Source organism: Bos indicus, chromosome 9, assembly GCF_029378745.1.
Source record: "Bos indicus isolate NIAB-ARS_2022 breed Sahiwal x Tharparkar chromosome 9, NIAB-ARS_B.indTharparkar_mat_pri_1.0, whole genome shotgun sequence".
Lineage (NCBI taxonomy): Eukaryota > Metazoa > Chordata > Mammalia > Artiodactyla > Bovidae > Bos > Bos indicus.
The window spans coordinates 65,450,557-65,464,440 of NC_091768.1; the positions used below are offsets into that span (position 1 = coordinate 65,450,557).

A 13,884-nucleotide genomic window follows, 5' to 3' on the forward strand; every position below is an offset into this window, starting at 1 on the left:
GCAGTTTCCTCATCTGTGAAATGAGGATAGTAATACCTGTCTCACAGTGGTTGTGAAATTAAAATAAGACTGCAGATCAACCTCTTCCTGCCTTCCAGACAGTAACCAGTTCGTGCATGTTGGCCTGTTACTAATTCTAATAGTCAGATTTCCTTAGAAACTGTCTTTTTTTCCTTTGAAAGTGAAAGTGTTAGTTACTCAGTTGTGTCCAGATCTTTCCAGCTCCAGGGACTGTAGCCTGTCAGGCTCCTTTGTCCTTGATATTCTCTAGGCAAGAATACGGAGTGGGTTGCCACTCCCTTCTCCAGGGGATCTTTTTTTTTTTCCCCATAGATAATATTGACTAGTTTTGATACTATATTGAGAACTATAAATCTGAAATCAATTGCCAATGCCTTGAGAGTAAAACTAAAAAATGAATTAAATGGGAGAAAATGTGTATGTTCTGCGGAAGCCATACATTTGTTCTCTGTGATGACAGAGTCTTGGTGGTGTTGACAGCCGGGGCAGGTTTGGCTATGTTCCAGCATGAGACTTGTCTTAGTTCCTCCTGACCACTTTTTTTTTTTTTTAACTTCTCTATCCTTTTCCTCTGTCTTACTCCTTTTTCCTCTTTTGACAACTGTAACCTAAGCATCCAGCCTCACAATAATAAGCATTTTCATTCTGGGGACATCCGAAGAAAGCATTATCACATCAGAAATTACAGCTTTTCTTTTTAGTATATATTTATTTTTTCACTGGTCTCAGTTGGGGCACTCAGGACCTTTGATCTTCTTTGCAGCATGTGTGATCTTTAGTTGCGGCATGTGAACTCTTCATTGTGGCCCATGGGATCTAGTTCCCTGACCAGGGATTGAACCCAAGGCCCCTGAGTTGGGAACACAGGCAGAATCTTAACCACTGAACCACCTGAGAAGTCCCCAGATATTCCAGCTGTAAATGAAATAGTATGGATTTTGCAAGATACCCCATCCTGGAGTTAGTTAGAACCTTCCAAACCCTCCCTGCCATTCTGAGCTTGCTATATACACAGCATGGGTTTTAAAGCAGGATTTCACAGACCTATGCTTTTGCCAACCACCCACTCCCATAAAGATAACATGAAATTGATGTGTCTATGTATGTATGTGTTTTTCTGAGTTTCATTAATTCTGCTGAAAATCAGCCACAAACTATGTGTCAGGCACTGGGCCAGACATGGTGAGACAGTTCATGGTTTTCATGAAATCCTCAGTGGTCCTTGGTTTTCATCAATTTCTTGATTTTAAAGAGGTTAATAAGCCAGAGCATCTGAGCACAGATGGGTACTTTCTCACCTATCCTCACTATTTGAGTCCCTCTTTCACTCAAGCCAGATGTTGTACTGGGTCTAGTCTATACACTCACTGCCCTGATCTTCCAGAAGCACCCAGTCTCTAACTCCCTGCTCACATAAAGTTCCAGAAACAAACACAGATACCCACTGCGGCTATGTCCAGTCACCTCACTGCAGAAAGATGGGCCAAAAGCAAGAAAAAGAGTGTGCAGACAGCCCCAAACAGCACACAAGTCAGAATGTGGTTCTTCCTGCAGTCACTGGTCCATTTACTCGAGTGAAATGCAGTACATTACCCTGATGGGCTCTTTGATTTGGGGAATTTTTTTTCAACTAATGATTTTGAACATTTTAGAAAGAACTGTTCTCGGTTTACAGATTTTCTTCTGAGACAAAAAGTTAGAAAAAGATTTTGCTTACTCAAAAACTGAAGAAATTGAAAAGCCTTTAAAATTGCTTAAAGGATACATCTTTTATAAGCAAATAAACTTATGTAAGTACTACTGGTTTTTAACTAAAATGTAATTTTCTGTTTATAAAAAGGAAAATGAAAAATTGTATAATCAAGTGAAAGATCTCCAAGAACAAAACAAAAAAAATGAGGAGCGAATGTTCAAGGAAAACCAGAGTTTATTCAGTGAATTAGCTGCCTTAAAGTAAGTCCTTTTTAAATTCTTAAGATCAAATATACTTTGACTATTTCTAAGCATTTTATTATTATATTAATAATACATTTAGTTATACTTAGAAATTTTAGAAGTTGTACACTGATTTACAGTTTTGTAACTTTTACATTTTTCATATTCAGTGATTCTCTTTGGTGTTCAATGATCAGTACATACTTAGTATTTTCAGCATATTGGTATTAGAATTTCACATCAATTTCAGGAAACTGAATTATTCCTTTTAAATCTGAGATACTTAGATAATATAATAATAGTAAATAATAATAAACTACAGTATTATTTACTGTGTTAGGTCAGATTGCATACAAGTAGAGCTTGAGATGGGGATCTTTGTGGAGGTGCTTTTCTGGAAGATAACTCTTAGGACAAGGGGCAAGAGAAGCGAGATGAGGTGAGGATTGGGGTGGATGGTGAGCGGGAAAATCAGTGAGACTGGGTTTCCGCTGGAGGCTGGCTTCATTCCACTCTCACCAGGACATGCAGGAGAACAGATTTCATTACATAGTTGGTCCCTACTTGAGTCAAGTGGAGAACAGCCCTTTGAACCCCTCAAGGCAGTCTGTCACTGGATGAAGTGGGTCCCAGGAAGCAGCTTGCGGGTATCCTCTGGGGCAGGGGCAGGAGCTGCTGTTTGGCAAGGAAATTTCTCCAGAGAAAGAACCTGGGAGTTATTACAACAAACATACCACGGCAGGCTGACAGAGCGCTAGCACCCACTTAGGAACCAGTCATACTTCAGACTGTAAGGTCTTTGGGATGTTACTATGTCCATCTTTAATATACTAAGTGCGAGAGCTGAACCACCAAACATGGGGAGGCTAGGGTTCTATCTTCTTTTAGGAAGTGACTGCCAGCTGTGCATCGTTTCACCTAAACACCTGAAATCTCAGATAGAACTACTATCCGAAGAAACATCTTGGACTGTGAATGTCATGTACATTATGTTTATTTACATACTACTTCCATTTTTTGCAAGATAATTTAGGGTATAAGAGACAAGGCTGCTGTTAGCTCACACTGATCTTTCATGCACAGTAGAAAAAGGCACACCTTGTAGCAGACAAAGCTAGAAAGTACACAGGTTGGCAAGTTGAAGGCACTTTTGTATAAATTGGGGGGTCACCCCTTTCTCCTGGTAAGTGTGATCCCCATGGCAGAGCTAATAATCTGCATAGTTCTGATGCCTCAGGGCTTCTACATCTGCTTTCTTCCCAGATGCTTCAATAATATATTTTAAAATTTTATATCTTATATTGCCTGGCTTCTAAAAGAGAAGATCTATTCCTGGCTCCAAACCTGAGGCTCTAAATGAATTTCCACAATGGAATAAATTGTTTCTTTAGACTTAGATGATCATATACAGATTCCTAAACTCCTTGTATAATGTTCCCTGGAAAAAAAAGAAAAAGAAAAACTGACTTGAAGGAACCAGTAGTAGATTGTATTTGGTTTTATTTGTTTGTTTCCATGGGTATGATTGGCAATTTGTGTTTCTCAGAAAGGAGTCTAGAGTGATATGACAAGGACTACAGAACACCACAGGGGAAATGCAATGCAGGAAGTCTTTCCCAGACATTGATTTTCTTTTTTCTGAAAATTGGCAAGAAATGTTTTTATATTACAAATACACCAATACTCTTAGTTTCAATTCTTTTAGATTATACATAAACATTTCCCTTAAAGTATACTCCTCTTCTAACATTTCAGTATTGTATTCTTTAGTGCAAATGAACTGTTTATCTTCAGAGACTCAGTTTTGATGTGCAAAGAGTTTTTAATTTTTAAGAATCAAATATTTTGTACTTAAAGGAGGACATTGTAAACATGTATGTATTTATTTTCAAAATAAATCAGAGAACAGATGCACAGAAGTCGTTTCCTGTCTCAAGCAGTTGAAGATTCAGAGCCCACCAAAAATCAAAATTTTACAGATCTGTTAGCAGAACTACGGGCAGCACAGGTAAGGTACATAAGGATTTTAACCATTAGCAACAGGAAAGTGTGTTATAAAAATCCTTATGTGTGTAAAAAAGAAAAATCTGCTTTTGTAACTTATGAATAAATCTGCTTATAAATTTCATACCAATTAAAAACTAGGAAATACCTAAGATGAGCATTGAAATACCTGTGACCTCAATATAGAGGAAACAATGTGATACTGGTTATAGATGGCATCTTTTATTATCCAGCCTCTCATCAGGCATTTATCATGGAGTCATGTTGGAGGCAGAGCCTTATTTAGGGAAGATCCCTTGGAGGAGGGCATGGCAGCCCACTCCAGTATTCTTGCCTGGAGAATCCCATGGACAGAGGAGCTTGAGGGGCTACAGTCCATAGGGTCGCCAAGAGTTGGACACGACTGAAGTGGCTGAACATGCATGCGTGTACATACCTAACTTCAAACAAACTCCTCTTTGAAAATGGAGGGCTGAAATAGGAAAACAATTTGAAAGTGATCATTCACCTTAAAAAGTGAGTTGACTTTTCCTCAGTCTTCCTAAGTGGGCTGTACACTTAAGAGGGGCTGAGACTATATCTGAAGAATTTGTATTTGATATGCCTGACAGAGCGGTGAAATGCAATATCTGCTACATAATTTTTTTCTTTATTTTTACTGAATTGTACTATAAAGCATATGGCCTAGAATTTCCTAAAGCAGTGTTTACCAATGGGAAAAGTTTGGGAATTTAGGGCAGATTATTTCTGTCTTAAGCAGAACAGTTTTATGCATTGCTTGGTTTTTATCACTCCTGTCCTCAAGAACTATGCTTGTAGCACCCACCCGTCACTGTAACACTCAAAACCACTGCCACAGACAGCTCCTGTGGAAGGACAGTTAGCTTTCCCCACTCCCTCCCATTAAGTACTTTGAATCTATTTCAACGATTATGCACATTAGAACAATTCCAATTGCATGTCACTTTCTAATTAGAAATGTATTACATAAAGTTAGGTACACAGAAATTTAAACATGCCAGAGTTCAGTAGTTGATATTTGACAGGTTTTTGCAGTATATAAAATGAAGCTTCAAATATGAACCCATTAGAGAACTTCCTTAAGATGCATGTGGGTACAGAATGATTAGATTGGTAAGCGGATAAATAGAAAGAATAGATGATTGGACACCTTCACTTATCAGTGGGCCTCAAAAACTAGCAAGTTAAGAGAGAAATTACTGTAGTTTATGAAGGCTTGGGAAAGCATGATTAGGTTGTGACCACAGCATTAACTTCACTTGAAGGCTGTTATTAGTGACCTTTTAAAAGTGCGGTTTTGGACGCATTTTTGAACAAATGGGAAACCAAAACTGACACTGAAATCACCAGAACATGCTGGCTAAAATATAGTTAACATCTTGTAAATTACATAACCCAACTCTCAAGAAAGTAAAGTGAACTTCTGGGGTCAGAATAGAACAGGGATATGGAGCTAGCAGTAAGCATTGCTCCTGGGCTGTCAGCTCAGTAACCACGAGCCTTGAGCTTGAACAACAAAGTGGAGATAGGACCCCAGGACTGCACAGGGCCATATCCTTCAGTAAAAAAGTGTTTTAGGAAAAAACTGACCCACTTTCAGAAGGGACTGAAATGTCGAGAAAGCTTCTCTCTCTTAACTTGGTATCTATAGAAAGAGAGGGGGAAAAGATCTCATCTTCTCAGTGCTTTATTGATTATTCAGTATAGATGTCATCCCTTCTCCTTTCATTTGTGTTTTAGTATTTGAATTGACACTACCTTCAAGGGTGGGTCGGGCTTCCCTCATAGCTCAGTTGGTAAAGAATCCGCCTGCAGTGCAGGAGATCCCAGTTTGATTCCTGGGTCGGGAAGATTTGCTGGAGAAGGGATAGGCTACCCACTCCAGTATTCTTGGGCTTCCCTTTGGCTCAGCCGTTAAAGAGTCTGCCTGCAATGTGGGAGACCTGGGTTCGATCCCTGGGTTGGGAATATCCCCAGGAGAAGGGAAAGGCTACCCACTCCAGTATTCTGGCCTGGAGAATTCCATGACTGTACAGTCCATGGGATCGCAAAGAGTCGGACACGACTGGGTGACTTTCACTTTCAAAGGTGGGTCATGCTCAATCTGGGGGAAGAAAAAAAACCATAAAACGATCCTCAGTCAGCAGTCATCTTAAGTATGTCTAGAAGAAACACGTGCAAAACACTGGTAAGAGTGTCCACTCTTAACCCAGTTCACACAGTGTTCCTACAGATTAAATCATGTTGACAGTACACTTGCAATGCAAAATTACAAAATCCAGGGAAACAGCCCACCATGAGTAGGCATGGGGTAACTTAATAAACAGGATTAAAACCCCAGTAGGATTATTGAGTCGGAGAAGCCAATGGCACCCCACTCCAGTACTCTTGCCTGGAAAATCCCATGGGTGTCGGAGCCTGGTAGGCTGCAGTCCATGAGGTCGCTAAGAGTCGGACATGGCTGAGCGACTTCACTTTCACTTTCATGCACTGGAGAAGGAAATGGCCACCCATTCCAGTACTCTTGCCTGGAGAATCCCAGGGATGGGGGAGCCTGGTTGGCTTCCATCTATGGGATCGCACAGAGTTGGACACGACTGAAGTGAGTTAGCAGTGGGATTATTGAGTAGACTATAAATTAAATACATTTTAAATGATTAAATATACAGAATAAGTGAGAAATTCAATGTGAGGAAGGAACAAAACAGACCAGGGAAATTCAGAGAAAAATAAAGAGAATAAGTAGAAAAGTTAAATAGATGATCAGATGTAATTAAGAAGAAAGTAGTCAACTGGAAGATAGACCTAAGAGAACTTAGACTGAAACACACGAAATAGAGAAATAGAAAATAACAGAAATAGGAGATGCTATAATATGTAATTAAATGTTTTTATAAAGTAATGGCCAGGAATTTTCTAGAAATTATAAAAGATGAATTCTCAAATTCAGGAAATACAGTGAGTCCTGCTCAGGATACATAAGTAAAAATCTACATCCAAGCCCATCATGGTGAAAGTACCAAAGGTAGGAACACCTTAAAAGAAATGTGTTAGTTAAAGGTAAAAGTTATTTGGGGATGTGGTTATTTGTGCAAATACCAAAAGATGGAATGCCATTATGTCTGGTTTTCTGAGTTTAAATAGTTTTAGAGCAAAAATTCATACTGGGATAAATCTGTAGTATAATGTTCATGTCAAACCTACTTAAAAATTAATACCCATTAGTGTAGTCATAAAATGTGAGCTGGTTCTTTGTAAACTATGGATGGACACATACTGAAAGCAAAGATCTTGAGCCCTTTGCTTCTAGTTTCCCACGATGAGGAGGAGGATGAAGCTGACTGCAGCTCAGCAGTCACTTAGGAACTCCTCTTGCCTGTGGAAAAATGGCAGGTAAACAAGACAGGCCTGTACCTTGCTCACTAGGAGCTTGTATTCAACCAGGGAAGACAGATAAGTGAGCAAGAAATAGGTGCACATGGAGGTTAAGTTCTTTGAGAAAAATAAGAACAGAGACTAGTGGTAGGCAGGGCAGGGGTTAGGCAGCTCTCAGCAGCGTGGGTGAGCAAGCAAGGAGGCACTCCTGAGAAAGTTGTGTCTGTGTCAGGAGCTGAGGAGGAGCAGCCACTCACTGTGCAAAGATCGAGCCTTCCATACAGGGACATGGTGCCTCGGAAGCCTCTGAGGAACGAGTGGGTGAGTAAGGACAAGAGTGATGGAAAAGAGGGTCGGAGAGATAGACAGAGGCCTCCAAGTGTCCGCACAGTAAATTCTTGAAGAAACTCAGCATTCTCCTGAAAAGACATCCACAGAAGATCACACAAAAGATTAAACAGTGAAATGATGCCGCTAAAACCACGATTATATTAATACAAGGCCTTAGGGGTGGATTTATTTTCTTCATAAGCCTGGATTTTAAATTGTAAGGTAATGTGATACAAAGTTTCTAAGAATTTTCCTCTAGACAATGAACTTGCCAAGTGTACCACCTTGAATACAGGGATTTCTTCAGTAGTTATCAGCTGAGTTGAGTGTGCACTTACTGAGTACCTGCCATGTGCCTGGTGCCATGAAGTAAACAAGTAGTAAAATCAGTCTTGATATCCCCAAAGAGCTTTCAGCCTAATAAAGAGAAAAGGCAGGTAATACAGATCAGTGTCACATGAAACAGAGTAATAAATGCTGTACTTCCAGGTACACTGGAAGTTTGTGGGAATGCAGGGGTGGGGTTTATCAGGAAGAGCCTCATTTGAACTACACTTTGAAAGGTAAATATGACTCTGTCAAGGCTAGGAGTAAGGGCTGTTGAGTATGGCATGTACAGCACATTGAGAATTTAACTTGTGTCAAGCATAGTTTTTGCCTTTGTGATACAAGGATGAGAAAAATAAAGTTCTGCTTTCAAGTAAATATATAATATGTCAGGTGGTGATGAGTATGTGAGAGGAAAGTAAAGCCATACACCTGGGGACTAGGGTGGGGGTTTCTAGTTTAGAGTGACCAGACAAGGCCTTCCTGGGGCTTCATTTGAGCAGAAATCCTGATAAAGTGAAGGAGCAAGCCACTTGGCTGTCTGAGGGTAGAGGGAACAGTAAGGGCCAATACCTTGAGGCAGGAACATGCTGGGCAGGTTCAAAGAACAGCTAGGAGGTCTCTGTAGGCGTGCAGTGGGAGGGGGAGTTTGCAGGCCATGCGTCCGAGGAGTGGGCAAGCCTGGGTTCTGTGACGCTGAAGGTCATGGTAAGAGCTGTAGGTTTCCCCTAAAAGAGGTGGGAGCCACCAGAGAGTTTCAGACCAAGAAATGATATTAACTGACTCCTGAAGGCAGTTCCTCTGGTTCCTGGGAGAACAGATTGTAGGTGCTGAGGGTGGAAGAGGCAGCCTGGTTAGGAGGGTGGAGAAACCCAGGAGCAGTAAGAAAAGAGATTGGAAGGGGCCTGGAAGCTGTGTTAAGTGATGAGAACTGATTCTCGGAGGCTCTGGGGAGCTTGTATCACTGGAAGGGGAATAGTGATAAAATCAAGCTGAAATTTAAGAAAAATAATTAGCAGTCTTTATGATGAATTGGGTGAAAGAGACACTATTCTACAATTGATTGTGGTTGGAAATAATTTGCTTCTGTATTTTTATGAATATCTAGAAAGAAAAGAACAGTTTGTTGGAAGACATCAAAAGACTGAAGCAGGACAAACAAGCTCTTGAAGTAGACTTGGAAAAAGTGAAGAAAGAGAGAGACCAAGCCAAAGACCAGATTGCTTATGCTACAGGTAAAAGTCGGAGCTGAAACAGTTTACCTTTATACTCTTAACTGTTCTCATCTCGAGTTAAGTAATAGCAGTTGGATAGTATAATCAAAATGCTATTCCTTGAAGTGTATTATAATTTTAGAAGCTTTTAAAATATTAGTTATTAATAGGTATGTGCATTTGATTGGTTTTAGCATCAGTGTTTACAAGATCAAAGAAAGTCATGGATTATTTTGAATTTGTGGCATCACATACTTGGTTGTTTATAGTCATCTCAGGTGGACTGTGACTTTTCAGGGTATAGTCCCTCTTTTTATCTCTGAGTCTGAAACATACGCTCTCAGGTATTTGCCAAATGAACAAATAACATTGTACTATGTTGTAGAAAACACAAAGATGGATACAGCGTACCTCACCAGGGAAAACAAAGGAGAGTAAAATAAGAAAGCAGAAAAGTTTAATATTAAAAAAATTAGAAATAAACATGAGGATGCTAATGAGGATTTCAGAGAAGAGTGGCATTTGAGCTGGGTTCTGACAGAGAGATTCATAGGTAAAGAAATGGAGAGGCCCAGAGTCCTACATTTATTTTCATAGAAACGACTTTACTTTTATAATGAAAGTCATTGGGAAAACTATTAATCAAGAATTTCTAGATTCCAGCTTTGCTACAAGTTTGATGATGTGGACTATGAGCAGTCTTCATCCTCCTTCACTAATACACTAAAGTGGACACAGCCTTACAAAAAAACAAGTTTTTTGCCTCTTTCTTAATAAGTGCTTGCATTAGAGAGGTATTGGTTTTCATTTAAAATCTTTTAGTTTATTTCCACATTTTGAAAAATTATAATCGAGTTATTGAATTACTTGATCTTATAGGTGAAAAATTATATGAAATAAAAATTATAGAAGAAACCCATAAACAAGAAATCAGTCGTCTGCAAAAAAGATTACAGTGGTATGCCGAAAATCAGGAACTTCTAGATAAAGATGCAGTTCGGCTTAAAGAAGCAAATGAAGAAATTGAGAAGCTGAAACTTGAGGTAACAGATCATTTCAGAATGTGTTTCTATAGATGAACCCTGTTATCGTCAACACTCCTTCATAGGCTTGTGTCATTGAGTCAATCTACTTGAAATTCTTTTAATTACAGTGGTCAGGTGGACTTCGGTTTGTGTTTATTTGTGTAGTCTGTTTTAGATTAAACTGAGAATACAGGCAGCTCTCTGTATCCTCAAGTTCCCTATCCAGCAGATTCAGTCAACCATGGATTAAAAATATTCAGAAAAAACAGAATGTCAAAAAGCAAAATTTGCTGTGCAGTGGAAACTATTTTCATAGCATTTACATTGTTTTAGGTATTATAAATAATCTAGAGATAAAGTATACAGGAAAAAACTGAAAGTTGCTCAGTCATGTCTGACTCTTTGTGACCCCATGGACTGTATGTGGCCCACTAGGCTCCTCTGTCCATGGAATTCTCCAGGCAAAAATCCTGGAGTTTCCCATTTCCTTCTCCGAGGGTCCTTCCCAACCCAGGGATTGAACCCAAGTCTCCTGCATTGCAGGCAGATTCTTTACTATCTGAGCCACCAGGGAAGCCCAATGTAGAGATGATTTAAAGTATACAGGAGTTACATGCAAATTCTATACCATTTTATATAAGGGGCTTGAGCATCCTTGGATCTTAGTATCTGTGGGGATTGGGAACCAGTACTCAGCCCACCCCCTCCCGTTACCAGGGCATGATGATAAATCCAAGCTCCTTATCACAGCCTGTGAGGTCCCCACATGGTCTGAATGTGCCCTGCCTCTCCAGCCCTATCTGTACTGCCCTTCCCCAGTCACTCTCCTCCAACCACAGCAGACCTCCCTCTGGTTCCTGAGCATGCTGAGCCCAGTCCACTTGTCACTTTGGCCTGAAGAGGCCTGGCCTGCATTCTTCCCATGTCTCACTCCCTGTTTCAGCTCTGATTTCTACTCCCCAGAAAGAGCTTCATAACCTCTTTATCTAATATAGCTACCAGTCCTGCCCCCTTCTGACTCTTTCTTTCTCATTCTTTTACTTTATTTTCTTTGTAGTACTTGTCATGCTCCAGAGAAGGCAATGGCACCCCACTGCAGTACTCTTGCCTGGAAAATCCCATGGACGGAGGAGCCTGGTAGGCTGCAGTCCATGGGGTCGCTAAGAGTCAGACACGACTGAGCGACTTCACTTGCACTTTTCACTTTCATGCATTGGAGAAGGAAATAGCAACCCACTCCAATGTTCTTGCCTGGAGAATCCCAGGAACGGTGGGGCCTGGTGGACTGCCGTCTAAGGGGTTGCACAGAATCGGACATGACTGAAGCGACTTAGCAGCACTTGTCATGCTCAGAAGTTACTGATTTACTTCATTAGCTCATCAGAGCTCTCCTTCCATTAGGACATAAGCCCCGTGAAAGCAGGCTTCTGGCTTGTCTTGTTTGCTCTCTGTCTCCAGCACAGTGCCCTAAAATGAACTCCCATCATGCTTCCCTCTTGAGGTCTGTGTTTCAAGTGTAAGTTTCTTAACATGGTCTTTCCTTATTGGTAGGTTGAGAAGCTGAAAGCTGAATCTGGAAATCCATCCATCCAGCAGAAGATACGTTTAAAAGAAAAAGCAGCTGATACCAAAAGAATTCAGGATCTAGAGCGACAGGTATGTGTTCAGGGTAAATTTTCATTAAGATATTTTATATACAGTGCATTTTTGTTTTTTGTTTTAGAAGTTTCTATACAATGTAATCAACTTGCAAGTTTTTGCTCTTACTCATTTTAATATAGAACTGCCTCTGCTTTCAACTTTGAATATAGTATTCAAAGTAACAATAAAAGCAGGAAAGAAAGTCATTTTATATAATCTGCGGTTCTGTGAATAAAGAAATTTTTAAAGTCATGTGTCTCATTAGGTGGTAGACCTACTGATGAAAGGTTGTTTGCATCACAACTCTGTTTGACATCCAGGAAGAAAGAAACAGAACTCTGACACTTGGGATGTAGAGCTAGGATACTTTCTCCTGAAGAAGGATAGGTGAGAGAGGAGGGCGGGGTAGGAGACCCTCCAGTTGGGAGTGTGTTAGTAGCGCTTGAGAAGTCTTGTGGGATGCTCTGGAAACCGAACATCCAGCCTCCCAGAGAGCTGGCCACAGTTTGGAGCTCTCGCTCACACTATTTGTGTGTGTGCACACTCAGTTGTGTCCAGCTCTTTGCAACCCTGTGGACTATAGTCCGCCACGCTCCTCTGTCACTGTTTAGACTTAGAAATAAAATACTCATGTCATGGTCAGTGTGGCTGGGAGACTTTTTTCAAAAACTGTATAGTGACACTTATTAGGATAAAGTTTTTTCTTTTTCATTGTAGTAGTTATTTTGTAAGCAGGAATACTAATTAACTTTTTCCTTATGTTTTTAAAACCTTCTGTAATGTAGTGTTTGTATTCATAACTAAGTATTAAAACAAAATTAGAACTTCAGCCCTGTTCATAAGGGCACATGATGCCGTAGTTGTGACACTTAGATATACAGCTATTATTCCATCACAGACCTGAAACTGTGAGGTCATCACTGGGCTGAATATTATCCCCATTTTAGAAGAAGAAGGAAAACTGGGCAAAAAATTAACTTTGTTAATTTTACAGGACCTGTTAGATTAAAAGGTATGATTTGGTAGTTTGGTTCAGTGGCCACAAAAGAAGGAAAGAGGTGATTTGAAGAGCTAGAAATATTCTGAAATAACTATGGTCCAGGATTGTTTGACTTTTTTCCCCCCAGCTTAAGACTTAGGTTAGCCCACGTAGAAGAAGCCATCCAGAATTGTGAGAAGAGACCAAAGGAACCACTTCCCCAGTAGATGACTTAATTTTAAGAGAATACTGTGGAACCAAACATGTAAGAGTAAAAAATAAAACATGCTTAAAGACAAAATTAAGGTTTGAAATGGTGACCCACATTGACCAGGAATACAATGTTTATAAAAGTAGCCTCCCTCTTTTACTAGCACTTTCATTAAAAATTTAATGGTTTATTGGATTAGAGCTTTCTAAAATATTATTCATTAATTTTTGTATAGTTTGCTACACATGCATTTCAAATCCTACTCTCTTCTCAGGAGCAGATGTTTCTATCCTAATGATTGTAAGTCTTAATATATATTTTATAATCAAGGTATATCACAACATATTCAGAATCATTTTGAGCTATATTCTGAAATAGATTATAGAATAAAACATCCTTTTTTCTAAATAGTACATAAGGAAAAGTGGGGCTAATTGTATGCACGTTAATAGTGAAAATTTCAGGTTATGTGTATTCATTCATGCTCTTATTTAATGGTATATTCAGTAGTTTAATTTCCAGTGAGATTTTCTTTTTTATTTGTATGATAGAGCCACACTGATAACAGTGACCAAAGAAGAATATTAAAAAGCCAGATTAAAGAAGATAGAAATAAAATTAGGTTTCCACCAAAAATGTAGTATACATTTTAAAATATCAAAATCACATTGAAAACACTGCTTAACATTTAAATGAATATATTAATTATAGACATGTTAAATCCATTTTTAAAAACTAGTTTCTTTTTAAATTTATATTTTAGATGAAGGATAATTGCTTTATAGAATTTTGTTGTTTTCT

General features: G+C 39.3%; 1 protein-coding gene across 4 annotated transcripts in view; it reads left to right on the forward strand.

Annotated features, from left to right (window-relative positions):
• Positions 1 to 13,884, forward strand: part of CEP162 (centrosomal protein 162) — a 93,777-nt gene that overhangs the window by 57,075 nt on the left and 22,818 nt on the right. For all 4 annotated transcript variants that reach the window (XM_019967403.2, XM_070796129.1, XM_070796130.1 and 1 more), the window contains 5 exons: positions 1,862 to 1,974; positions 3,859 to 3,964; positions 9,122 to 9,248; positions 10,107 to 10,270; positions 11,804 to 11,908. In XM_019967403.2, the coding sequence (XP_019822962.1) occupies positions 1,862 to 1,974; positions 3,859 to 3,964; positions 9,122 to 9,248; positions 10,107 to 10,270; positions 11,804 to 11,908 (615 nt within the window). The remainder of the gene's footprint in view (positions 1 to 1,861; positions 1,975 to 3,858; positions 3,965 to 9,121; positions 9,249 to 10,106; positions 10,271 to 11,803; positions 11,909 to 13,884) is intronic.